A 24,679-nucleotide genomic window follows, 5' to 3' on the forward strand; every position below is an offset into this window, starting at 1 on the left:
CTCCCCTGGTCCGACAGAAGCGGTAAGCTCGAACCAAAAAATTGCAAAAACAAGTCTAACCTCGAAGTTTCACCAAAAGCAGTTTCCAGTCGTCAGGATTTAGACTGATGAACATATTGGTAAATGCAGCACCAGTCATACCAGGATCATAAGCTTTCAATGACATTTTCTTGAGGAGATCTCGAAACTTCAACGAAAAGACAAGTCTGTGCAAGACCTTCTCTGTCTGATTCTGAAGCAGTGAAAGGGTACAGTTAGCTAGGTCAGGCCATTTTTAATTTTTTTTCAAAATAGGCATATATATATATCATTGGAAAGGTATTTTAAAGACAAAGACAACGGTAGTAATTAAATTAAAATAGGTCAATTAGGTAACGAGCTACATAGATTTGAAAACGGCACCCGTCAAGTAGGGTGGGGTCAAAAGTTAGCCCTCTGCATTAATCGGTTTTAAACACTACTTGTACCCAATGACTGGGGTCAAAGTGAGCTTTTATATATACCATTAGAAAGGTCTTTTAAAGACAAATATTGTGGAAGCAATTACATTTCCATAGGTCAATTAGGTAACGAGCTACATGGATTTGAATAGAGTAACTGTTTAAGAAATGTGTGGTCAAACTTTAGCTTTCGGTACTATTCATTTTAAAACACAAAAGGCACAATAATTTTGATAAAAAAATAAAAAAATGTTCAAAGTACTAATGACAATACGTAAAATATCATTATGTCTACTGAGTAGCATGCTATTGCTAAACATTGATGTATTTTTCTTTTAATGCAATACCATTGAATCTAGAAATGGAGAAAATTAATTTCTTTAAAACTAAAAGTTAGAACATCACAAATTGAGAAAAAAATCACACTGGATAAATTGTATTGCCTGTTATTCCCAAAGAAATGTAAATCACAAGTTTACCTCTAGCTCTACATTAATTTTACTCAACACCAATAGTATGTATGTATGTATGTATGTATGTATGTATGTATGTATGTATGTATGTAGGTATGTATGTAGGCATGTATGCATGTGTATTGGTGTGTCGGTGTGTCGGTGTGTCAGGTGTGCAAGAAAAAAGGGTATTTTTATATCATGGGTTTTATGAATTTTCTTCTTTTATTCTTTTATAGTTATTAATTAATGACCTATATGTGCTGATGACTAATTTAATTTCCTTTGTTGGATCAATAAAATGTTATGAGTTATGAGTTATGAGTTAGTTTGAAAAGTGCAAATTCAGATTAAATCATTGTTTTAAAATCATGCCCAGGGCATTTTTCTCTGAAACAAAATATGTCATTGTTTTAAACTTGGGGAAAAAAATGCTTCTATGTTAAAAGCAAAGAAATAAAAAAGGAATTAAAAATTAATAAATATATAAATAAAAAGAGAAAGAAAACATGCAGCATGCAAATCATATTTTGTGGTGTGACATCAACATGTCACTGTCTCATTCTAAGCAGGTATAGGTACACATAAAAAGAAGGCACATACATGAGTCCAACAGTGACAGTGCAAAAATCCACACAAGAAAGAACACACCATAAAAACAATAATAGTAGCATTAAAGGGGCAATAATTATGTAAAACAAACTCCTTTCATTTACATCTTCTAAAAAGATCTATTTTTTTACTATGTGTACTTCTTTTCCATCTTTAATCTGTAATCCATGTCATATATACAAAGGTTACAGCAGGCCTCAAATCTACTGAGTAGAAGTGGACAGTGTGTCAGTCTTTAGACATTGTCACAAAATGATTGTCATTTCTTTTGGCGGACTAGTGATTTACAACAACAAAATAAATAAATAAATACATAAATAAATAGGTACAATTAAGAAATATCATTAAAAAAAATGTGCCATACTATTGTTTTTACAAGCTTAGTCGAGATGGCGTTTACCGGTAATTTCTGGTATTTTACCGATTGAGATTCGCCAATACCGATAATAAAATGGGTGCTCGGTCAGACGTACCGATTGTTAATTATTTTGACCGGGGGGAAAAGAAATAGTGGAGAGAAAAATCCTTTATAAAGAATCCATGGTCAGTAAGAGAGAGAGAGAGAGAGAGAGAGAGAGAGAGAGAGAGAGAGAGAGAGAGAGAGAGAGAGAGAGAGAGAGACTCGCATGGCTTATTGTGCCATTGTCTCATGGAAAACAAACTGATGAGGCTTGGTGTCACAAGGTCGTGTTAACGAAACGTCAAAAATGAAGAATGCTAAAGCCGGCATGCGATTATACTGAAAAATCACCTACGCACACCAGATCCGCTCTTTGCTCACATATATATTTGAGGTCAGTACTATCTTAACCATGAAGCAAAGATCATTGCTGTTGTTTCTGCCTCCAAGAGGTCAGAAAAGGCCCTTGTCATACACTGAAACTGAAACTGCTTCACGGCCGAAACTGAAAGTGCTTCACGGCCTAGTACGTCAACCGCCTGATGATGCTACGATGGCATAGCAAGTCACTCGGTGATTTTGACATCGGCTCTGCGCGTCAACACTTTTTTGACAACCAGGGGGGAATAACCCAAATTTATTCCACAGAAAACGTCTGCGTGTCGATGGCATTGAGAAACATTGATTTAGTCATTGTTTGCCTTTGACTGGTTGCATTGGCAGGTTGACTGATTTTCGTGAGAGCATTGTGGTCAGCTCATGATGTCATACCGGTTTGAAAGATATCTAGCAGTAGCGCGATCACTGAATATAAGCTCTTTACAAATTTTAAAATAAAAATAATATTAAAAAACAACAACATGAACATGCAATTTCCCCAACTGGCCAAGTAGCTAGAACTATCAAGCCAATTATTCTCACTAACACTCCCTCAGCCGGCTCAAGTGAGAAATTGCACAATCACTCATGAACAAGCAAGTACATGTTTACATTTTAACACCAAGTTTGTCAATAATAGTTGATAAAATTAAGTTAACTTTTCTTACAAGAGAAATCGAAAGTAACGAGGGGCGGTAACGAAGACGTGATCAGGGGCGGCTACTCTATGATCTTCAACAATGGCGCCAGATCACGAACACCCCTGTGTCAAAACTACCCATGGAGGCACTAGGAGAAAGCAAATATTGTCATAGTTTCTGGTTTAAATAAGAGATAAATGGCTTAACTATCGATTGACACCCGCTCAAAAATGGCCATATTCACCTAACCAGCGATATTGACCGCCAAAGTGACCCTTGAGTTTGAGAAGCTCGCAGAAATTCTAAAAAAAATAAAAAAAAATGTTACCAAGTCTCACCGTCAGCTTTAGCCATTTTTTGGAACCTTGTCACATGATATGCATACATTATGTTCATTAAACCACATGATCGAGGCAATTTTGCAACGTCACCCAAATCGAGGTCGCCGGAACCGAAAGTAACTATTTTCCGCTCGGTAGGATTTTTCAGAGGAGAATAATGGCACGAATTCGTCATCTAAGTGAGTAATGTGGCATATCAACGGAAAATAAAAGAACTAATCTCTCCAATGAGGTACATTATATACTATTTTACGATCTGTAAGTTGTCTTTAAGAGGCGTCAAAGATTCAATGTTTACATAGGTGACGACGTAAGACTTCCGCTGACTGACTTCCGTTGACCTCGCTAGTACAGTAATTTAGGGAATTTACTTCAGGAACACATCCTTTTGTGTGTTGTTTTCTTATTGGCAAAAGGTGCCCATTCGTCTGATTGACAGCACCAGAGTTTGGCCGACCTTTTGTAGAATTCATTTCACATTTATCCTTTGATGACTGTGAATAGTGAAGATTACAAAGTTCTGTAACTTAACTACAGTAGTACTAGTGTCTTGTGACCCCCCCCCCCCCCCCCCAGATCATTGTTAAACCCCTTCCAATTGTTTCACTATCAGCAGTAGGCCTGGATGCATAACATAAAGCGTTTATCTGCTTTGATTAGATCAGTGTATCACAGTGTATCATATATGTGACATATTCTTTTTTGGCTCACGTAAGTGTAGCCTATGCGATCGTAACTTTGTCTGTCTGTGCGTGCGTGCGTATGTGCGTATGTGCGTGCGTGTGTATGTCTGTGGTAGAAACTCTAACATTTGAAGACGTCACATTACATTGACAACATTTGAAGACGTCACATTACATTGACGTCACATTATGACGTAAGAGGGTTAGACGTCATGCGAAGGAAGTACTGAAAGTCTCGGTCATTATTATTTTGAGCGGGCCGAGACTAGTTGGCAGTCGTGTCCCTGTAAGTAGGCTACAAGTTATGCAGACAGACAGATCTAGATCTAGTGTCTCGCTTTCTTGCACAGTTTCACCTATGCTCTTTCTCTGTGTGTGTGTGTGTGTGTGTGTGTGTGTGTGTGTGTGTGTGTGTGTGTGTGTGTGTGTGTATGTGTGACGGAGTGATTGAGTTTGTGTTACTGTTTGTCGATTTCTTACGTGAGCCTTGATGGCTTCGCCTCTTGTTCTTCTTTTTTTTCTCATAAAAAGCAGTTTCACTTTAGTTTTAGGCAGGTTATTTCCCAACTATTTCTGTTTTTTGTTTTGTATTTTTGCCTGTGGGTTTGGCCTCTTATTTCATGTGATATGTAATGCTCTATTAATGTTTGTGACTTGATCTCTTTCAGTATTGCACCAAGCATTGGCAGTCAATAAAGGCACCATGTCATTTATGAGAGCGGGACAGGCACGCAAAAAGAAGGCATTTGTGAGAAAAAGGCCACAGTGGGATGTAAGTAGTTTAGCTGTGTAAGAAGACAAAATGCGTTGACTGTAGACAACAAATCAGATATAATATAGGTTTATCACAAATTCTAAGTTGTGTCTTGATTTGGCACGTAGATGGCATCATAGGCATCGTACATAAAAGAATTGTTATACAAATTTATATTATAAGAACAATTCTTTTGGATTAATTTTTCTTGACTGCTTTCCATGTTTTCTTCTGGCTGAAATTATACCAGTGTCTTATAATCTGCATAGTCCTGAGTGTGTTCTACCAGTTAACTGTATTTCAGTGTGTGTGTGTGATTTGTTGTACATTACCACAAGCAGTTATGAAAAGGGGCAATAATTTGTCATTATTTTTATGTAGACCTGCTTTCACTGATTCAGATTTTTTCAGTGGTGAGTCTTCCCTATACAGTATACTGGTATTGGTAAATAAAATACAAGACCAAACTTATTTCAGTTCTTTGTACAATGGTTTTCATTGTAGGACACACAGAGTGACCTGGATGCTTACAGAGCTACACCAGATGAAGTTGTGAGTGAAATCGCTGTGTGTGTGTGTGTGTGTGTTTTTGCAATGTTTTCCATTAGGCCCCCCCAAAAAAAAGGTGTGGTGACGGTAACATAGCCCCAAAAAATAGGGTAGGTAGGTAGGCAATCACTTTTTTTTTTTTATTACTTTTTTTTCTAATGTGTACAAATTAAACCTACTTGACAGGGAAATAAGTGTGCGACACGGGCGCTTTCGCTTTCATTGCGTTTTTTGCACTCGTTTTTTTTTTGTTTTTGTGACAAATGTAATAAAAAGTTATAGGATCGGCCCCTAAAAATAGGGTAGGTCGGGTTACCGTAACCACACCTATTTTTTTTTTAGGCCTTAGCCGTCACCACTTCATTTGTATGATGATGTTAGTGTTGTTTGGACACTCTTGATGCTGCCCAGTTCAGAAGGTGTGCATGTACTGTGCACGTGTGTGCAATTATGCTGTTATCATTTATTTTCTTTGGCAAACTGGGCAAAATGGCCATACAATTTTGGGAAGTTTCAGGAGCCCTAGGCAACACCTTTCCCCCACCATAACATTTTTTTGGCAAGTCTGTTGAACAGAGATGACTTAATTTGTTTGCACTTTGCCGACGCCGAAAGACATTCCTTTTGCAAGTGCAACTTGGTGGTCAGGTGTTTGCTACAAGTTTTAGAACAGAAATGTTCAACCAGTGTTTTACAATTACAGACAAGAACATTCATGAATTTCACTTACTGGCCTGACTTTTAAGTTTCTGGCAGAACTCAGCAACAGCTGCAATGAATTAAATGTAATTTTGATTTTGTATCCTTTGGCTGTATTCTTTACCTTTTTGCATATATGTGTTCAATATATTCCAGAGAGCAAGAAGAGAATCACATAAATCTAAAAATCATATTGCTGTCAAGCTTGAAAAGATAAGGAAAGGTAAGTATTTGAACATATCCCCCGTCTCCCTCTATCTCTCTCCCTCTCTCTCCCCCTCCTGCTCCTCCCCTCTCTCTCTTTATTAATTATTGATTTTATTCCTCTCAAACCTCCCCCATTCCCAACTTTTATTTTGCCATGCCCCAACCCCTTGTTTTTACTGTGCTCTTTGGCCATTTTGAATTAGTTGCTCAATTAGTTTATCTCAATGTTGTGTAAATGGCATATAAATCTTTATATTGGTAACAGATTCTAAAACATCTTTTGGGGGGTTATCATGTAAAACACACTGATATATATATATATATAATATATATATATATAAGGAAGGCCTGGCAACAGGTCGAAAATTTGAGCTGCCACTTGAAATTCTTTGTTTGGCTTTTCTTTTCCTTGATTTTGTTGTATATATATATTTCTGATGTTTTATATATATATATATATCATCACATTCTCTTTCTCAGCTCCAAAGAAAACTAGTGATCTGGTAAAAAAAAAAAAAAAGTTGCCATATAAGTAAATGCCTTTTCCTTACTATTTTATATGGCCTGCAATACTGTTGTTATCTAACAATTTTTCATGATTTGCGCTTCAGAAAAACAGAAACAGCGTACTGGCCTGACCAATGTGGAGGCACGTCAGGTAGCCATCATGAAGGAGGTACTTCATGATCAGCAACAGGCGAGTTCTGTCTATTTCTGTGAAATTTGAGTTTTCTGTTTGTTTGAGTGAAAAAGAGTGATGCACAGGCTTTCCACTGGCATTCATTTGACTTTTTATGATGTGATACACACCTTGCTGTAAAATTTGTGGCTAAAAAGAATGCATCTGAAGAAGAAGTATCTGTGATAAGTGGAACTCTACAAAACAACAGTGCATTCTGACTGAGATGCGCTTGTTGGTTCCAATGAGATTCCTGATGGTGATTTTGTCATAACAGTAACCAAATGTATTCTCTGTATGTGATAAATGATACATGCTTATGCTCTACTGTATACAGCAGTAAACAATGAAAATAACTAGTGCTGTGGTCTTCTTTTCCAGTTGGATACTGTGCTGTCTAAGACAGACCACATGCTGGCGATGGTAAAAGACCTCTTTGGTGATGATGCCAAGGTAAGAGAACAATAACATTTTAAAAAAGGGTTATGGTAAAAAGACATTTTGTCGGTGATCACTGCAGGCCAGCGATCATTACCGCAACGAATCATGAACTCCAATGAGTATATTTTTAAAGGAAAAATGTATCATAATAAGCTCACACTGTATAACTTATACATCCGAGTTAGTTAGGTGCATATCTCCATATGGAAGTATTTTATTACCCTGAAATAATATTTTTATCATGATCAACTTTTCTTTGTAACTGATTTTACTCTTGAGGAGGTTTAATTCTTTTAACCCTTTACAATATTTATGTTCGTTTTCAGAAATTCACAGGTCATCCTAATGTCACATTACCTCCAGGAAGTCAACAAAGGTATGAACAATATTAAAGTTTATACTATAGCTTTGGTGTTGAATATCAATCACCACAATTTGATGGGACTAACTCCAGTTGCTGTGTATTTTTGTTACAAAATCTGAGAAAATCAGGTCTTAAAACGGAGGGATTCTTGAAATGGATGTCGGGCGGGGATGTAGCTCAGTCGGTAGCGCGCTGGATTTGTATCCAGGTGGCCGCTGTCAGCGTGAGTTCGTCCCCACGTTCGGCGAGAGATTTATTTCTCAGAGTCAACTTTGTGTGCAGATTCTCCTCGGTGTCCGAACACCCGCGTGTGTACACGCAAGCACAAGACCAAGTGCGCACGAAAAAGATCCTGTAATCCATGTCAGAGTTCGGTGGGTTATAGAAACACGAAAATATCCAGCATGCTTCCTCTGAAAACGGCGTATGGCTGCCTTAAATGGCGGGACAAAAAACGGTCATACACGTAAAATTCCACTCGTGTAAAAAACACGAGTGTACGTGGGAGTTTCAGCCCACGAACGCAGAAGAAGAAGAAGAAATGGATGTTACTTTACAGGGGTTATGCATGGAAAATGAGAAAAAAATCAGGTCTTACAAAGAAGGAAGTCTTAAATTGGGAATCTTAAAAGGGGGTTCCACTGAATTCATGTATTGGACCGTGTTTAGTTTTTATTTCTAAACAGTTTTAGGTGCTGAATATCAGTACATTTACATCAGAAATGGATGCATTTCACTCTTAATTTCTATTGCTCTATTTGTAGCGGAAACACTAGCCTACCTAGAGCGCCCCAGATTCGAACCCGGATAGAGAAGCTCAGCGAGTCAATAGTAAGCCAGTCAGCGCTTAACGATTTCTCTGGCAGCTCTGCGGATGAGTCCGAGGAAGACAAAGAAGGTCAACAGCCCGAACCAATGAACTTTCAGTCCAGGCTGGACCTGCAGAGCTATCAGCAATATCTACAAGAGGAAGAAAACAGCAACAGCAACGCCATTCCAACCGGAGGCTCTGTGGGTGTGAGTCAGGCTGACATCCAGCGACTACAGCAGCTACAGCAGATCCTGCTGGCCCAGGATCGTCACCAAGGAAACAGCGTGAGGGACAACAACCACACCCTAAGCACCATCAGCGGGAACGTTGCGGGCAGCATGCTGCTTGGGGGTCAGCAGGCCCAGGGCCCAGCCCACAGTACCCAGTTGCCAGGGGAACAGTTTGCATCTTTTCCAGGTAAGTCACTGGGCTGTATAATCTCGGGTGTGGTCTTCTTCTTTGTTGGACTGAAACTCCCACATACACTCATGTTTTTTGCATGAGTGGTTTTTACGTGTATGACTGTTTTTACCCGGCCATTTAGGCAGCCATACGTCAATTTTGGGGGAAAGCTTTCATCTCCGGAGTTGTATCTGATTAGTTTTGATAGCAGGGGGTGAAGTGAACCAACTTTTCAATAGGAAGGTTTCCGCCAGTTATCTCTTTGAGGTTTTGGGTGCTTACAGAGTACCGTGCCCCTTGCGGGGGCATCAAACATCGAGGTCACAAGCAGGGTCAAGGGGAAGGTCGGCTGGGCGGACAGGAGACTACAATAGGAAGGTTTCCACCAGTTATCTCTCTTTGAGGTTTTGGGTGCTTAGAGAGTACCGTGCCCCTTGCGGGGGCAACAAACATCGAGGTCAGGGGAAGGTCGGCTGGACGGACAGGAGACTATTGCTAAGGGTTATTAAGTTGAAAGAGTTGTAAGAAATTAAGCAAACCATACTGTGTGTAAGTACATACTAGAGGTTCAGCCAGAAACAGAAATATAGTAGTTCCTGGGATGTTAGGCCCCTGCGAATTTCCACAGTGTAATCTTCTTTCAGGTCAACACACACCACCGACCTCTGACAGATCAGGTAGTGGGAGCAGACGTACACCAACCAAATCGGCGCTCAATGACACAGGAAAAGTTAACAAGTCAAGGCGAAGAGTTCAACCCCACGCATCGCCGTCAGCTAACACGTCTTCTGCTATGAACATGGGTGATATGAGACAGGTAACATATTCTACCCCACACACATCCAGCCACCCCCACCATCTCCCACACACAAGAAAGAAATTTAGTATTGGGGAGGGGCTGGGATAATGGGTCTGTCTGTTTATCTGACAGTTTATTAACAGTCTGCCACCTCAGTTGTTACATCTGTAACACTGAATCTGGCTACACTAATTTTTTTTAAATTATTTTCTTCAAGCTGTCAGTGTCAAATTAGTTTCATCAAAGAAACATTTCTTTTGGTTCCTTGTCTACCTGCCTGATGTGGATTGTGTGTGTCAACTCTTCCCCATTAAGTACACACAACTTTTTGTGTGCAGGAGATTGACATACTTAGCTGCAACATTGCAGAACACTAATAATATTAGTGTTGTTACAGCTGGTGTTTTCCCATTTTGTATTATATGATAATTGTGTGAAAGTTAAGGCTCGGTTGTCAAAAGTTTATGGACTAAGCTTCAGTTCTATTCACAGTTTTTCTTGACTGGTTTTTCCCATACATCTGCAGGTCCTGAGAACCTTGCATGCAGAAATAGCAGACTTTGAGCGGAGGACGGGGCGTCGTTCAGCTTCTGATGTTCAGAACACAGAGTCATTCACAGGCTACACTGTTGCTCTGGTCACCGCTGTCGCCAAGCTTACACATTACATGAAAGAGGTGAGTCGTGCCTTTAATCCATGAATCAAAAAACTAGAATTTTAGGTTATTGGAACGTTTAATTATTAACGTTTAACGTAAATATAACGTTTTGTTTGTTAATAATTAAATGTTCCAATAGCCTACAACTCTCTGTTTTTTTATTCAGAATTTTGGAATGTTAGCAGTTTATCTCTTTTTGGAATTTTAATCCATGACATCTTAAGTTTTTGTTGCAAGCTTAACTTTTTATCCAGCTCTCAGATTTCTTTTCCATCACATTTTTATACTATTAGATAATTTGAAGTGGAGATACTATTCGCATGCCAAGGCAAGGGATATGGTTATTGTTGTGAGGTGCATGCTTACAACCAATTGTTGCTGATTTTGAAATTGAAAAAAAGGCTGTAGATTAGCTGAAAATATTTGTTTGTCTGTTCAGTCGAAAGACCATTGGGTCAATAAACTGTACTTGTGAATGTCTTATTTTGTCACAAATGAAACGTTCCAACAACTAACCTTTCTGGTTTTCTGATTAAACGTGAGCAGTGTATCTGTTTTTGTATTTCTGCTTCAATAGTAGAACCCTCGGAATAAACATCCTTCCACCGTTAATTCTTATTAGACACAGAGTAGTTTTGGTTTTGAGCTATTTCAAATGTTTGGAGTGGTTTAACTCATTGTCTCCCAGGTACGGATATATATCCGTACCCACTCATATGGCTCTATCTGACCATGTACGGATATATCCGCTCAGACTTGTTAGCTTCAGTCGCTTCCTGTAACGTCCATCTAACGCCTGCATTTCAGCGTGTTGATACACAGTTACTACACAGTTACTACCATTCTGAGTGACCTGCTGCAGCACAGCTGGTTTTGAAAAAAACCTTGGTCGACATAGGTGGGGTAGAAAGTGTTAAAGAAAGAGTGTTGATGTGATGACGTATTGGTTTTTTTATTCATGCAGACTGAGCTGCGACTGCAGGCAGAGATGATGGTGAGAGAACAGCTTGCGCAAGACGTTCAACAACTCACCGTTACAATTGATTCTGTCACACAGGTAAGTGGTGATATTGATAGTGTCCGAATAAAAAGTCTAGTAGTAATAGCAGACCTGGGAACCCATACGATTTCCCTGTATTTTGTACGCATGATTGTCTAGAATACGAGCAGTACAATACAGGCAAATCCAGCTAACTCACAAACGGTTAAGTCAAAAATTCGCTTAGCACACAAAGAAATTCTGGTCCGGAATTATCCCTCTTTATCTATGTGTACAAAGTACCCTGAGCTCGAAATGGAATTTCTCTTACGTAAGTCGAAAGACGGATAGCACACAACAGAAAGTCAGTCCCAAAGACGAAGTTTACTCTATATTTACTACAGCAACTCGAAACACGAAACTTGGCCTCTCACACTAGCGCATTGTGTAACCTTATTCCCTTCTTCTCTACACGGACGCCACACCGACTGGTCAGTCGGCACGCAATAAAGTATGAACTGAAGTTAGGAGGGGGCGAGGAGTAAGGAGGGGGCGAGGAGTAAGGAGAATTATCCAACTCCAAGAAAACATTCTGAAAAAAGTGGGGAAGTGGTGACAAGGCAGTGAACGCACTCACCATGCACTGACATCATACGAAAGCAGCCACACAAACACAGCACAGAGGCAGAGGCAGGTGTGCAGATGCTTTGTGAGAATAAGCGTTGAGAACCAGTTTCAATAAAAAAAAACCCAGCAGGATCGAGCCGCATGTCATAATCATTCTTCTTGTCTGGCTTTATTGACTGCATGCCGATCTTGTGGCAGTGACTTTTCACTCTTCAGTCGGACTGTACACAAACCGCTCTCACTCTCCCTCACTGACTACCCTAAGCCCTGACAACTGATCCTTGGAAATTGTTTGGAAGAGTACACCTCTCTATTTCTCTCCAATGCTCTTCCTGCTGACTTCAATGACACCGGACACCCCACTGAGTTTAGCCAGCTACCCCCCCCCCTCTCTCTCCCCCCCCCCCCCCCCCCCCAGCCTTGTTCTGTTTGGTGCTGTGGCCAGAGAGGTGTCACCGGCTAATTGAGGCCAGCTGCACTGTTCACTCAGAGCAAAACTAGTTGACTGTGTCTAACTTTTGACAAAGCAACACAACTGAAGGGTTCACAGATTAGGTAACCGACTCACTGGTCAAGGCTGCAGGGAAACAAGAGTATCTTGTCAATGAAAGAGGTTACACACAGATACGCGATGCTGAGAACGGTGTCCGATTTTTCACTCTCTTTCTCGGAGGGCCTTCATCATTGCAGGGACTGCTGTAAAGAAATGCTTGCTCAGAAACTAACTCTTTTTGCATTGAAACATGCACCAGAACTGGTGGACACCATGACAATGTCAAACATGAAATCGAAGCAGTTTGCTTGAGGAAACGGTCGTCAGCAACTCAAACTTCTCTGTTTTCTTTTTTTAAGAAAATCTGAGGTGACTTTCTTTGTGGCCCCGCCCCCTCCCTCTGTAAGGACCCCCCTCCATAAGGACCGATTTTTGTCAACATTTTCAAGGTCGCTAGAGAGGGGTTCCACTGTACTATGACCAAGTCGAAATTTCGGATAGGACACAATAACAATTCGGTCCCTTCAATTTCGTCTTATCGGGATTTGCCTGTAAGTGGGAAAAAATACGACAAGAAAATTTCCTAGACTCTGTTTTCTTCACAAGCGCATCCCGAAGCTGATCCAATATTTTGACACAGGATTAAAGTTTTTGTCAGTAAACATTGAAAGAAGCATTTGTTTTAAACGTATTGGTAAACTTAATACACAGTGCGATGGACGCGTGTAAAACATGTTTGAATCATGGATGTTCAAATGCTGTGTGGAGTACGCTAATATTTTTGAAAATACACCCAAGTTTGCTTGAGAATATTCTAGTGCAAAACAAGGGTTCCCATGTCTGTAGTAGGCAATAGAAGGCTTGGTTGATCCATGGCATTTTCAGGATGGCTTAAAGGCATATGTACGCGCTCCCGTGTTTACAAAGTGTAGTTTGCCCATAATCGATGTCAAACGCACCATAAGACCATATAATGACGATATGTCACCATGCGCGGACCATAATACATGCATTACAGCTTGTTCTAGCCTCTGAAAAAGTGAGGATGTCAACAAAGCCGCGGTGTTAGCTCCCTTGCATCAACGTTACATGTGTTGCCAAATCTATAAATAGGACGATCCAGATCAAAATGAAAATTAACATATCTCAACATTGAAGGGGTCCTAGACCACAATATTTTGCAGGGAACTTAATTTAGCATGTCTCCAGCTGTTGGTAAAGCAATTAGCGTGTATAGTCATCGAGTACATATGCCTTTAAGGAATCTTTAAATGTACTGCAAACGCAATCTTGAGGGATTCTTTCAGAGGTAATGTTTTGGGAGAAAAATGGTTTTGCTTTTGTTTTCACATCATATGACCTTTATTTTCTTTGAGTCATTCCTACATCACTTTTCTGTGACAGTTTCTTATCTATCCTCTTCTATTATCAATTTCTTCCTTTTATTCTCTATATTTATTTGCTGAAAAAAACACCTTCAGGTCAAAACATCCAGTTCATACTTTGATGTCAACTCATCAAGCCAATCGTTAAGATGAGTCGAGTTTTTTTGTTTGTTTCTGGAGAATTGTATCTTAGTATGATGTAAGCTGCTCTTCTGACAAAAACAACAACTCCTCTTTAGCCTTGTAGATCTGTTTAAATTATGATATTGGTCAGTGACATAAACCTGCATGCTTTGCAGGAAATGATTGTGACTCAGGAAGAGTATGGTCGACTTGGTTCAGAGTTTCACAACTATCGCCAGCAGGTGCAGGGAGAAATGGCTCTTTTGCAGGTGAGCATTGATTTTCTCATCGCTGTTAATTATGTTCAGGCCTGGGAATGATACACCTTTCGTCGTAAATACGACAAAGTCCTTTTCTAATTGTGTAAGAAAAGAGCCTCCGTGTGCCCTTAAAAATGCTTAAAACGCAAAATGTTCCCGTCAGTACTCCCAAAGCACTTTTACTCATTCCCAGGCCTGTGTGTTGTTTATTTCTCGATCTACTCCAGAGTATCTTGCATTTTAGTGTTTTGAGAAGAAAATATACTACCTGTCAGTACATATATTAAATTCAGAAAAGACACAATGAACGGATTTTTAGGTCTTCAGAAGGCAGCATTTTCCGTTCAAACATAAGAAATTTGTCAGCGCTTAGATCTGTTTCAGTATCACTGTATTTTATTGTTTTGACATATTCAAACTTTCATGAGTAACAATTGTGTTGTGGGTTAGACAGTGGAACCCCCCTTTTAAGACCTCCCAAAGTCTGAGAAAATCAGGTCTTAAAAAGGAGGGAGTCTTAAAATAGGGGTAAATTTACAGAGGTTATGAACAGAAAGTCTGAGAAAACAAGGTCTTAAAAGGGAGGGAGTCTTAAATTGGGGGGGGGGGGGGGGTGGGGGGAGTGTCTTATTAAGGGGTTCCACTGTACAACAAATCAGTGATGCTGAAATGGGAATGGTGTTGATTATTGTCCTTCTGTTGGCAGGCACAAGTCTTGGAACTGAAGCACCAGCAGTCTACACAAGGTTCCCGACACTCTACACCTGGCAAAGCTGCCTCTGCTGGTATGTATAAACTGTAAATGTGTGAATCACTTCTTAATTTGTATGCGATAGACCATTTTTGGAAATAACTCCTTCGGGTTTGTAGGTGTTGTGGAAGAGTGACCTTTTCTTGCTAGTGATTGGTCCATCCTTTGTTTGTCGGAGGTTTTGCAAGATAAGGTCACTCTCCCACATCCCATACAAACCCAACGGAATTATTTTTGGAATTCGTCCATTCTCTGTATGTTACATACATGTTTCATTCAAGAGTCACCACATTGTTCAGGTAGAAATGTTGAGGTAAAGAGTTTGCTTGTTTGTTGCCGAAAGTAAGCATTTTGAGAAGAATTCTGCTTGGTTACTTCACAATGTTGTTCCCAGGCCTCGTTCTTCAGTCACTGATGTATACTTTTTTGATCTGACGCATTGTTCTGACCCCTGGTTGGTCGACTGTCCAATAATTTTGACATGTAGGTCTTCTTGCTGAACAATTTCTTTGTCGCTAGGACATTTGTACCTATACGTATTTGGTTTAAACAGTGTTTTAATTTTTATTCAACAAATTATGGATATAATATATAATAAGCTATAAGCTTATAGTAACCCATATTTGGCTCACGTAAGTGTAGCCTATGCGATGCTAACTTTTGTCTGTCTGTGCGTGCGTGCGTGTGTGCGTGCGTGCGTATGTATGTATGTATGTATGTATGTCTGTGGTAGAAACTTTAACATTTGAAGACGTCACAACATTTGAAGACGTCACATTATGACGTAAGAGGGTTAGACGTCACGCGAAGGAATTACTGAAAGTCTCGGTCATTGTTATTATGAGCGGGCCGAGACTAGTTTTTTCTTCGAAATCGGCCATTCAGATCTAGATCTAGTGTCTCGCTTTCTTGCACAGTGTCACCTATGCCGCTTACTGTGTGTGTGTGTGTGTGTGTGGGTGTGTATGTGTGACGAAGTGATTGAGTTTGTGTTACTGTTTGTCGATTTCTTACGTGAGCCTTGAAGGCTTCGCCTCTTGTTTCTATACATATTTTCTATCAATGTCCTTTGAAGCTGGAAACAATGCTACTTTATACGGAGGCATTTCTTATTGAGTGTTTGCGGATTGTTCAGGTGGTGATGATGGTGATGAGAACTACAGTGAACTTCCTGAACGCATGACACAACCTTCGGCTGCTGCAGTGCTTCTCACCCCTGTTGTTCGCAAAACTCGAGTCACAGACGAGGAAAAATTGGAAGCTCAGAAACCAAGTCAGTATTGCAGTCTCAGTGTTTGTTTTTCTTTCATTATTGAATATATACAATGGCACAGTCGGTTTCACCAGAAAAGTTACCTTGGTTAGTGTTTGCCTCAGTTTCTATCACACGAATGATTGTAAAACAGGTTGTTTTTGAAGCTTAAAGAGCAGCAAAGCCAATGTGTTAGCCCACACCCTGCCTATTAAACACTTGTGCTTACCATAACATGCATTACAGCAAATAAGTCAGCTGGGAGAAAATCCTTCAGAGGCGTGAAGTTTAAAAGCTTGATGATATTTTGACTAGCAAAACTTTTTGCAGCCTTCATAACATCAAATCCTGCAACAATGTTGGATCATGTCAAATGCCATTGTTGGTCTGTAGTCCTCCAACAGTTGACTAGTATGAATTTACAATTGATCTTACCTGTGTGTGATATTACAGAGCGTCAAACATCCCTGGTGGACATCCCCAGCTTACTTGCAGACGCCGACCCTCCACAACATCAGTCTCGGCAACATTCAGTAGCAGCATCCAAAGCGCAAACATCCATGGCCGCCTCTGTGTCTTCTACCTCTTCGGGCCGCCCCGATCCCCCTCGTTTGACACAGACTTTGCCCGTTATGGCCACTGTCAATGTGCCGCGACCAATTCCATTGATACAGAGTAACCTCGGAGTACCTCTGTCAGGATCGCAGGCTGCTGGTCCCCTCTCTCAGGTTCTGCAATGTTGTTTTTGTTGCATATTTTACATACAGTGGAACCCCCCTTTTAACCCCCCTGGGCGGGGATGTAGCTCAGTCGGTAGCGCGCTGGATTTGTATCCAGTTGGCCGCTGTCAGCGTGAGTTCGTCCCCACGTTCGGCGAGAGATTTATTTCTCAGAGTCAACTTTGTGTGCAGACTCTCCTCGGTGTCCGAACACCCCCGTGTGTACACGCAAGCACAAGACCAAGTGGGCACGAAAAAGATCCTGTAATCCATGCCAGAGTTCGGTGGGTTATAGAAACACAAAAATACCCAGCATGCTTCCTCCGAAAACGGCGTATGGCTGCCTAAATGGCAGGGTAAAAAACGGTCATGCACGTAAAATTCAACTCGTGCAAAAAAACACACGAATGTACGTGGGAGTTTCAGCCCACGAACGCAGAAGAAGAAGAAGAAGTCTGATGTTGAAAGTTCTAATTGCTTGTGTCAAATATAACCTACTGTGGTTCTTTTTTTTGCTTTGTGAAGCTTTTTGCTTTCATGCCTTTCCGCCTTTCGTTGTGTGGATTGGTGAGGTCAGCTGATGTATGTTTTATCCTAAGACAAATCAGTGTCTTTTAGTACTTTTGGTACTTTTGCTTGTGCAAGACCATTAGATGCTTCATGACACAGACCCTAATGTTGGTCCTTAGATTTTTCGTGATGCATTAATTTCAGGAACGGATGATAAGTCATTAAGTGCAAAGGCGCTGCATCAAGACAAAACAATGAGCCACATTATTTTTGCAATATGCCATGCACTTACCAATGTAAAAGAACACTTTAGCGCCTTTTCAAATGCTCATAAATCTTGTGTCAACACTATCCATGTCAGTGCTCTAGATACTTTTCCTGTTCAGGTTATTTGCTGGATATACCTGTTTAAGAGCAGGATGCAACCACATGAAGTGAGGTGGTACTGCTGTGCACATTATTTAATTTTCTTTTTCTTTTTTTTCTTCTTAACATTTAGAGGACGTTTTTTTGTTAATCAGTTATCGTCTTTGTCCTTACAGTCCCAGTCTCACCCATCCCGCACCAACTCTTTAGTCTCCGGCGGAGCAGCAGGCTACAACAACACCATCACCACCACCACTTCTACCGCAGCCACTGTGGAAGGCACCAGAGCCATGGAGTCCCAGATAGCGGAGCTCAACCGCCAGCACGCGGAGGCCCAGCTACGGCTACAGAGTCTGCTGGAGCAGCAGAAACGCCAGCACGACCAGCTGCAGCAACTGCAAGATGACGGAGCCGTTGTTGGAGACAGGGCGGGATCTCGCGTGGTACAGGTAATGAGTTGGGCTTGAATGGTGTGGAAAGTGTGTGTGTTTGGCATGGTAGAGAGGGCGGGATCTCGCGTTGTACAAGTAATGAGTTGGGCTTGAATGGTGTGGAAAGTGTGTGTGTTTGGCATGGTAGAGAGGGCAGGATCTCACGTTGTACAAGTAATGAGTTGGGCTTGAATGGTGTGGAAAGTGTGTGTGTTTGGCATGGTAGAGAGGGCGGGATCTCACGTTGTACCGGTAATGAGTTGGGCTTGAATGGTGTGGAAAGTGTGGGTGTTTAGCATGGTAGAGAGGGCGTGATCTCGCGTTGTACCGGTAATGAGTTGGGCTTGAATGTTGTGGAAAGTGTGGGTGTTTGGCATGGGAGACAGGGCGGGATCTCACGTTGTACAGGTAATGAGTTGGGCTTGAATGGTGTGGAAAGTGTGGGTGTTTAGCATGGTAGAGAGGGCGGGATCTCACGTTGTACAGGTAATGAGTTGGGCTTGAATGGTGTGGAAAGTGTGGGTGTTTAGCATGGTAGAGAGGGCAGGATCTCACGTTGTACAGGTAATGAGTTGGGCTTGAATTGTGTGGAAAGTGTGGGTGTTTAGCATGGTAGAGAGGGCGGGATCTCACGTTGTACAGGTAATGAGTTGGGCTTGAATTGTGTGGAAAGTGTGGGTGTTTAGCATGGTAGAGAGGGCAGGATCTCACGTTGTACAGGTAATGAGTTGGGCTTGAATTGTGTGGAAAGTGTGGGTGTTTAGCATGGTAGAGAGGGCGGGATCTCACGTTGTACAGGTAATGAGTTGGGCTTGAATTGTGTGGAAAGTGTGGGTGTTTGGCATGGAAGACAGGGCGGGATCTCACGTTGTACAGGTAATGAGTTGGGCTTGAATTGTGTGGAAAGTGTGGGTGTTTGGCATGGAAGACAGGGCGGGATCTCGCGTTGTACAGGAAATGAGTTGGGTTTGAATGGTGAGGAAAGTGTGGGTGTTTGGCATGGGAGACAGGGAAGGATCTCGCGTTGTGGAGGAGGGGCAGGATGCAGAGATTCTTATTTTGACATGGTGACCTAATGATGTTACTAATTCAGAGTGAGTTGCAGTCTGTGTCGACACTCAAATGATTTGAAAGGAGTAACTTTTTACATTTAGTCAAGTTTTGACTAAATGTTTTAACGTAGAGGGGGAATCGAGACGAGGGTCGTGGTGTATGTGTGTGTGTGTGTCTGTCTGTGCGTGTGTGTGTGTAGAGCGATTCAGACCAAACTACTGGACCGATCTTTATGAAATTTGACATGAGAGTTCCTGGGAATGATATCCCCGGACGTTTTTTTCTTTTTTTCGATAAATACCTTTGATGACGTCATATCCGGCTTTTTGTAAAAGTTGAGGCGGCACTGTCACACCCTCATTTTTCAATCAAATTGATTGAAATTTTGGCCAAGCAATCTTCGACGAAGGCCGGACTTCGGTATTGCAGTTCAGCTTGGTGGCTTAAATAAAAATCTGAAAATTGTAAAATAAATAATTTGTTTTTAAAACGATCCAAATTTACGTTCATCTTATTCTTCATCATTTTCTGATTCCAAAAACATATAAATATGTTATATTCGGATTAAAAACAAGCTCTGAAAATTAAAAATATAAAAATTATTATTAAAATAAAATTTCCGAAATCGATTTAAAAACAATTTCATCTTATTCCTTGTGGGTTCCTGATTCCAAAAACATATAGATGTGATATGTTTGGATTAAAAACACGCTCAGAAAGTTAAAAAGAATAGAGATAAAGAAAAGCGTGCTATCCTTCTCAGTGCAACTACTACCCCGCTCTTCTTGTCAATTTCACTGCCTTTGCATCGAGCGGTGGACTGACGATGCTACGAGTATACGCTCTTGCTGTAAAAATGCAGTGAGTTCAGTTTCATTCTGTTAGTTCGACAGCTTGACAAAATGTTGTAATTTCGCCTTACGCGACTTGTTATCTCTATATTTATATGTGCAATGTAGTTTTCTCTTGAAATCATTCACTTTAGTGTCGAAATAATGCTGACTTTCTGCACTTTGTTAAAGCAAATGTAATAAAATGTGAAATTTAGCGTTTGCGTTTTGCAGCAAGGGACAATGCCCGGCACCGTGTCCCCACCAATCTCACCCATCTCTCTTCGCTCAGAACACTTCGAACAGCGCGACCCTGCACAAGTTGGTATTTCTTGTATGATGACTTTACTGAAGATGTCTTTCTTACTTTTGGGTCTAGTTTGTAATGACTGGGGGAGGGGGGGGGGGGGGGAGGTGCGGGGTTGAAATTAATCTGCTTGCTTACTGAGGACGTAGAAGTCAATCTTTTGTTTGTTTTGTTGTGATGTTGTTGTTGTCAGTGCTGTGTTCAATTCATTTTCTGTAAAGAATTATTACTTTGATCTATAAGGTACAGCAGGATACACTGTGCAGCATACATATCCTGACTTGAATTGCACAAATATAGCAGAAGATCTGTCCCTTTGGATTCGAATAGATGCACAGAATGATTCAGCATTCACTAATGTTGGTTTAGGGTGCATTTTCTCATTTGTGTTTTTTAAGAGTAGACAAAACTTGTGATTGTTAATAATAACACGCAGTGCATGTGTCATTACATTCCTTGTTAAATAACAAAACCTCTATTCATTTCAGCGACTGGTCAGCATGTCAAGGGAAATTAAGGTTGCCATGCCAACAGTTGATCTGGAAGTCTCTGCTGGCAGCTTCAACAGCTCTGTTTAGTACAACGCCTTCACTGACTGAACTACAAAGTATTACAATGCGTTCCAATCAGTGATACGGACCAGCAACCTTCTTATTTATGAACATGGACTGTTATAAGATGATAAGGCCACACAGTGTCTGAACATATTCAACATTTTATGATGCTGATTTACAGATTGCACAGGGATTTTTAGTTATAAAATGAATGTGGTTCCGGGCGGGGATGTATATCAGTCGGTAGCGCGCTGGATTTGTATCCAGTTGGCCGCTGTCAGCGTGAGTTCGTCCCCACGTTCGGCGAGAGATTTATTTCTCAGAGTCAACTTTGTGTGCAGACTCTCCTCGGTGTCCGAACACCCCCGTGTGTACACGCAAGCACAAGACCAAGTGCGCACGAAAAAGATCCTGTAATCCATGTCAGAGTTCGGTGGGTTATAGAAACAAGAAAATACCCAGCATGCTTCCTCCGAAAGCGTCGTATGGCTGCCAAAATGGCGGGGTAAAAACGGTCATACACGTAAACTTCCACTCGTGCAAAACACGAGTGTGCGTGGGAGTTTCAGCCCACGAACGCAGAAGAAGAAGAAGAAGAAGAAGAAGAATGTGGTTCCTACTGCTCATGTCAGTTTAATGTAAATGTTAAAGTATATAGCTGTTTTGAAGTTAATTGCCACATCAGGTATTACAGTGTGTTGTGCTCAGTCATGTGCTCTGCATTGGTCTTTCTTATGGACCTGGACTGGGTTACAAGATGATAAGATCACAAAAGATGCAAACGCTGTGTCAGAACATAATTATTCAACATATTATTCTGTTGGTTTACAGTTATGGAAGTGCTTTGCATTTTGCATTTATAGCCCCTACCCTGCAGATCAGTTTTGTGTAACTTGTTTAATTGCTGCCGTTTTCAAGCAGTAAAAGGGAACATTTCATGGCACTACACATGTACTGGTTACTGACGCATGAGAATTTGAAATGACTGTTGCTTTGACTGGCACTGGCAGGCAACCAATTGAATTGTCCGCGTGCCTTTCAAAAAATGACTGAAATGACCCATTGATTATAAAATTACTATTTGATTTTATGATGGTTTGTTCAAATTAACCAGTTTTGTGCTGACTGTTGACTAATCCCTAACTTTTTACATGGAAGAGAGTGTAAGAGTTTGTTGAACGTTTTTCTCATACATGTAAATTCATAGTGATACCTTCAGTTTTTTTGGTTATTCAATGTTTCATTATGACTCCTACTGGAAAATGTGTCCTTATTCATGAATGGTGCCCATAATTAACAGTCCATGTTTTCATTTCTTTACCTCTTTTTGTTTTGGTCTCCTCCTGTATGCTGGATTATCTCGCTTTAAAATATAGCATTATTTGTGATAAATCAAGAAGTTTTGACAAAACTTTTGTGTTCTTCATATTTAATATATAGTTTCAAACAAAATACACCTGTAAATGTTTAATGGGTTTCTGTGTATTTATATGTGCAAATTGAAATTAAGTGATCGTGACATTATGCTAATATTTTTCATGTGTATATCATCAGTCAAGTTTGGAAAAAAAAAATGTATGAAACAACTCCAACACCTATCCAGAATGTTTGAACTTATTATGGACACATGAAGAAGGGTGTGTGTGTGTGTGTGTTGCATCAAATCAATTGATGGTCCATAATAGGAGAAGCTGCAGTAAATATTTGAACTCAAGATGAAGGACAAAAAGCATATTTAACCCGTGTTCATTGAGTTTACACAAATTCTTATGCCAGCTGAACATAAATATGTTACAAATATTTCCAATCAAACACTTTAGGGCAAGTAACTGCCCAGCATTTACTAAGCACACAACACCTGCCTCAAAATATTATTAATTACTTGTGGGAAAAAAACGCAACTGTGCATTTGATCATGCCTCGGGTACACGAAAGCTTCATTCAGCAACACCCCAGGTTCTTTGGGCAACAATAATGTTCCTAATTTTTTCTAATAACCTTCACATGCTTGCTGGGTCATGGATGACCCAGAGCCTCACAAAAGCTTCTATATAGTTTAAACTATTCAGAGTTTTTGCTTGAGAATTCATGTACAGTGGAACCTCCCTTTAACGACCTCCAAAAATCTGAGAAAATCAGGTCTTAAAAATAAGGGAGTCTTAAAATGGGGGTAAATTTACAGAGGTTATAAACAAAAAGTCTGAGGAAACAGGGTCTTAAAAGGGAGGGAGTCTGAAATTGGGGGATCTTAACAGGGGGGTTCCACTGTAATCCAAAAAAACACTATCGCTTCTAATTCTTGCTGAGGAGGACCTTTTTATATTCAAGTTTTGACTAAATATTTTAACATCGAGGGGGAATCGAAACGAGGGTCGTGGTGTATGTGCGTGCGTGTGTGCGTGCGTGCGTGTGTGTGTGTGTGTGTGTGTGTGTGTGTGTGTGTGTGTAGAGCGATTCAGACTAAACTACTGGACCGATCTTTATGAAATTTGACATGAGAGTTCCTGGGTATGAAATCCCCGAACGTTTTTTTCATTTTTTTGATAAATGTCTTTGATGACGTCATATCCGGCTTTTCGTGAAAGTTGAGGCGGCACTGTCACGCCCTCATTTTTCAACCAAATTGGTTCAAATTTTGGTCAAGTAATCTTCGACGAAGCCCGGGGTTCGGTATTGTATTTCAGCTTGGTGGCTTAAAAATTAATGACTTTGGTCATTAAAAATCGGAAAATTGTAAAAAAAAATAAAAATTTATAAAACGATCCAAATTTACGTTTATCTTATTCTCCATCATTTGCTGATTCCAAAAACATATAAATATGTTATATTCGGATTAAAAACAAGCTCTGAAAATTAAATATATAAAAATTATTATCAAAATTAAATTGTCCAAATCAATTTAAAAACACTTTCATCTTATTCCTTGTCGGTTCCTGATTCCAAAAACATATAGATATGATATGTTTGGATTAAAAACACGCTCAGAAAGTTAAAACAAAGAGAGGTACAGAAAAGCGTGCTATCCTTCTTAGCGCAACTACTACCCCGCTCTTCTTGTCAATTTTACTGCCTTTGCCATGAGCGGTGGCCTGACGATGCTACGAGTAAAATGGCATTGCGTTCAGTTTCATTCTGTGAGTTCGACAGCTACTTGACTAAATATTGTATTTTCGCCTTACGCGACTTGTTTTTTCTGAGGACAAGTATATTGAATACATCAAACCTGCCTTTGTTATTATACCTGCATGCTCTTACCATTTCTTTCTGTGCGTGTTTGTGTGCGAGTCACTGTGTGTGTTTTTGTTGTTCTAAATTTACTGGTTATTATAAATATACTGGATAAATATACTTTATGCTTGGCTTTGTTGCAATCTAAGCATAGACCTATTTCTAAATACATATTCCTGATCCAAGTAACAGACTGCTACGAGGAAAAAAGAAGCTAACCTTTACTGCACTTACATTTTCGAGGTTAATTTTGCTCATAGTTCATATTTTATTTCTGCATAATATAGTTGGCATTGCTGTATGCTTGAGTTGGAGTCACAGAGGCCCAAAGCATCACATAGTAACATTAAAAAAATTATCACAAACAAAAAAATCAAAAAATCAAGTCCTGCTGAAAAAATGCTGTGATATATGTATATATATATATATATGTATACGGACATTGTACAAACAACAACATAAACGATAAAATATTTACACACAAAAACTAACAAACATAAA

General features: G+C 40.2%; 1 protein-coding gene across 2 annotated transcripts; it reads left to right on the forward strand.

Moving 5' to 3' along the window:
• Window position 1: 1 nt before the first annotated feature.
• On the forward strand, window positions 2-22,798 carry LOC138967456 (spindle and centriole-associated protein 1-like). Of its 2 annotated transcripts, none has more exons than XM_070340006.1 (18): window positions 2-248; window positions 4,616-4,719; window positions 5,206-5,253; window positions 6,106-6,172; window positions 6,768-6,853; window positions 7,217-7,288; window positions 7,603-7,652; window positions 8,405-8,868; window positions 9,498-9,670; window positions 10,179-10,328; window positions 11,275-11,367; window positions 14,094-14,186; window positions 14,884-14,962; window positions 16,064-16,201; window positions 16,634-16,908; window positions 17,952-18,224; window positions 20,324-20,410; window positions 20,885-22,798. In XM_070340006.1, the coding sequence occupies exons 2-18, from the start codon at window positions 4,651-4,653 to the stop codon at window positions 20,972-20,974; spliced, it is 2,307 nt and encodes a 768-aa protein (XP_070196107.1). In that variant the 5' UTR covers window positions 2-248; window positions 4,616-4,650; the 3' UTR covers window positions 20,975-22,798. The 2 variants fall into 2 exon arrangements, with proteins under 2 accessions (XP_070196107.1, XP_070196108.1); XM_070340007.1 differs by having other exon boundaries at window positions 2-119.
• The last annotated feature ends 1,881 nt before the right edge of the window (window positions 22,799-24,679 follow it).

The sequence above is a fragment of the Littorina saxatilis genome, linkage group LG5, assembly GCF_037325665.1.
Source record: "Littorina saxatilis isolate snail1 linkage group LG5, US_GU_Lsax_2.0, whole genome shotgun sequence".
NCBI lineage: Eukaryota > Metazoa > Mollusca > Gastropoda > Littorinimorpha > Littorinidae > Littorina > Littorina saxatilis.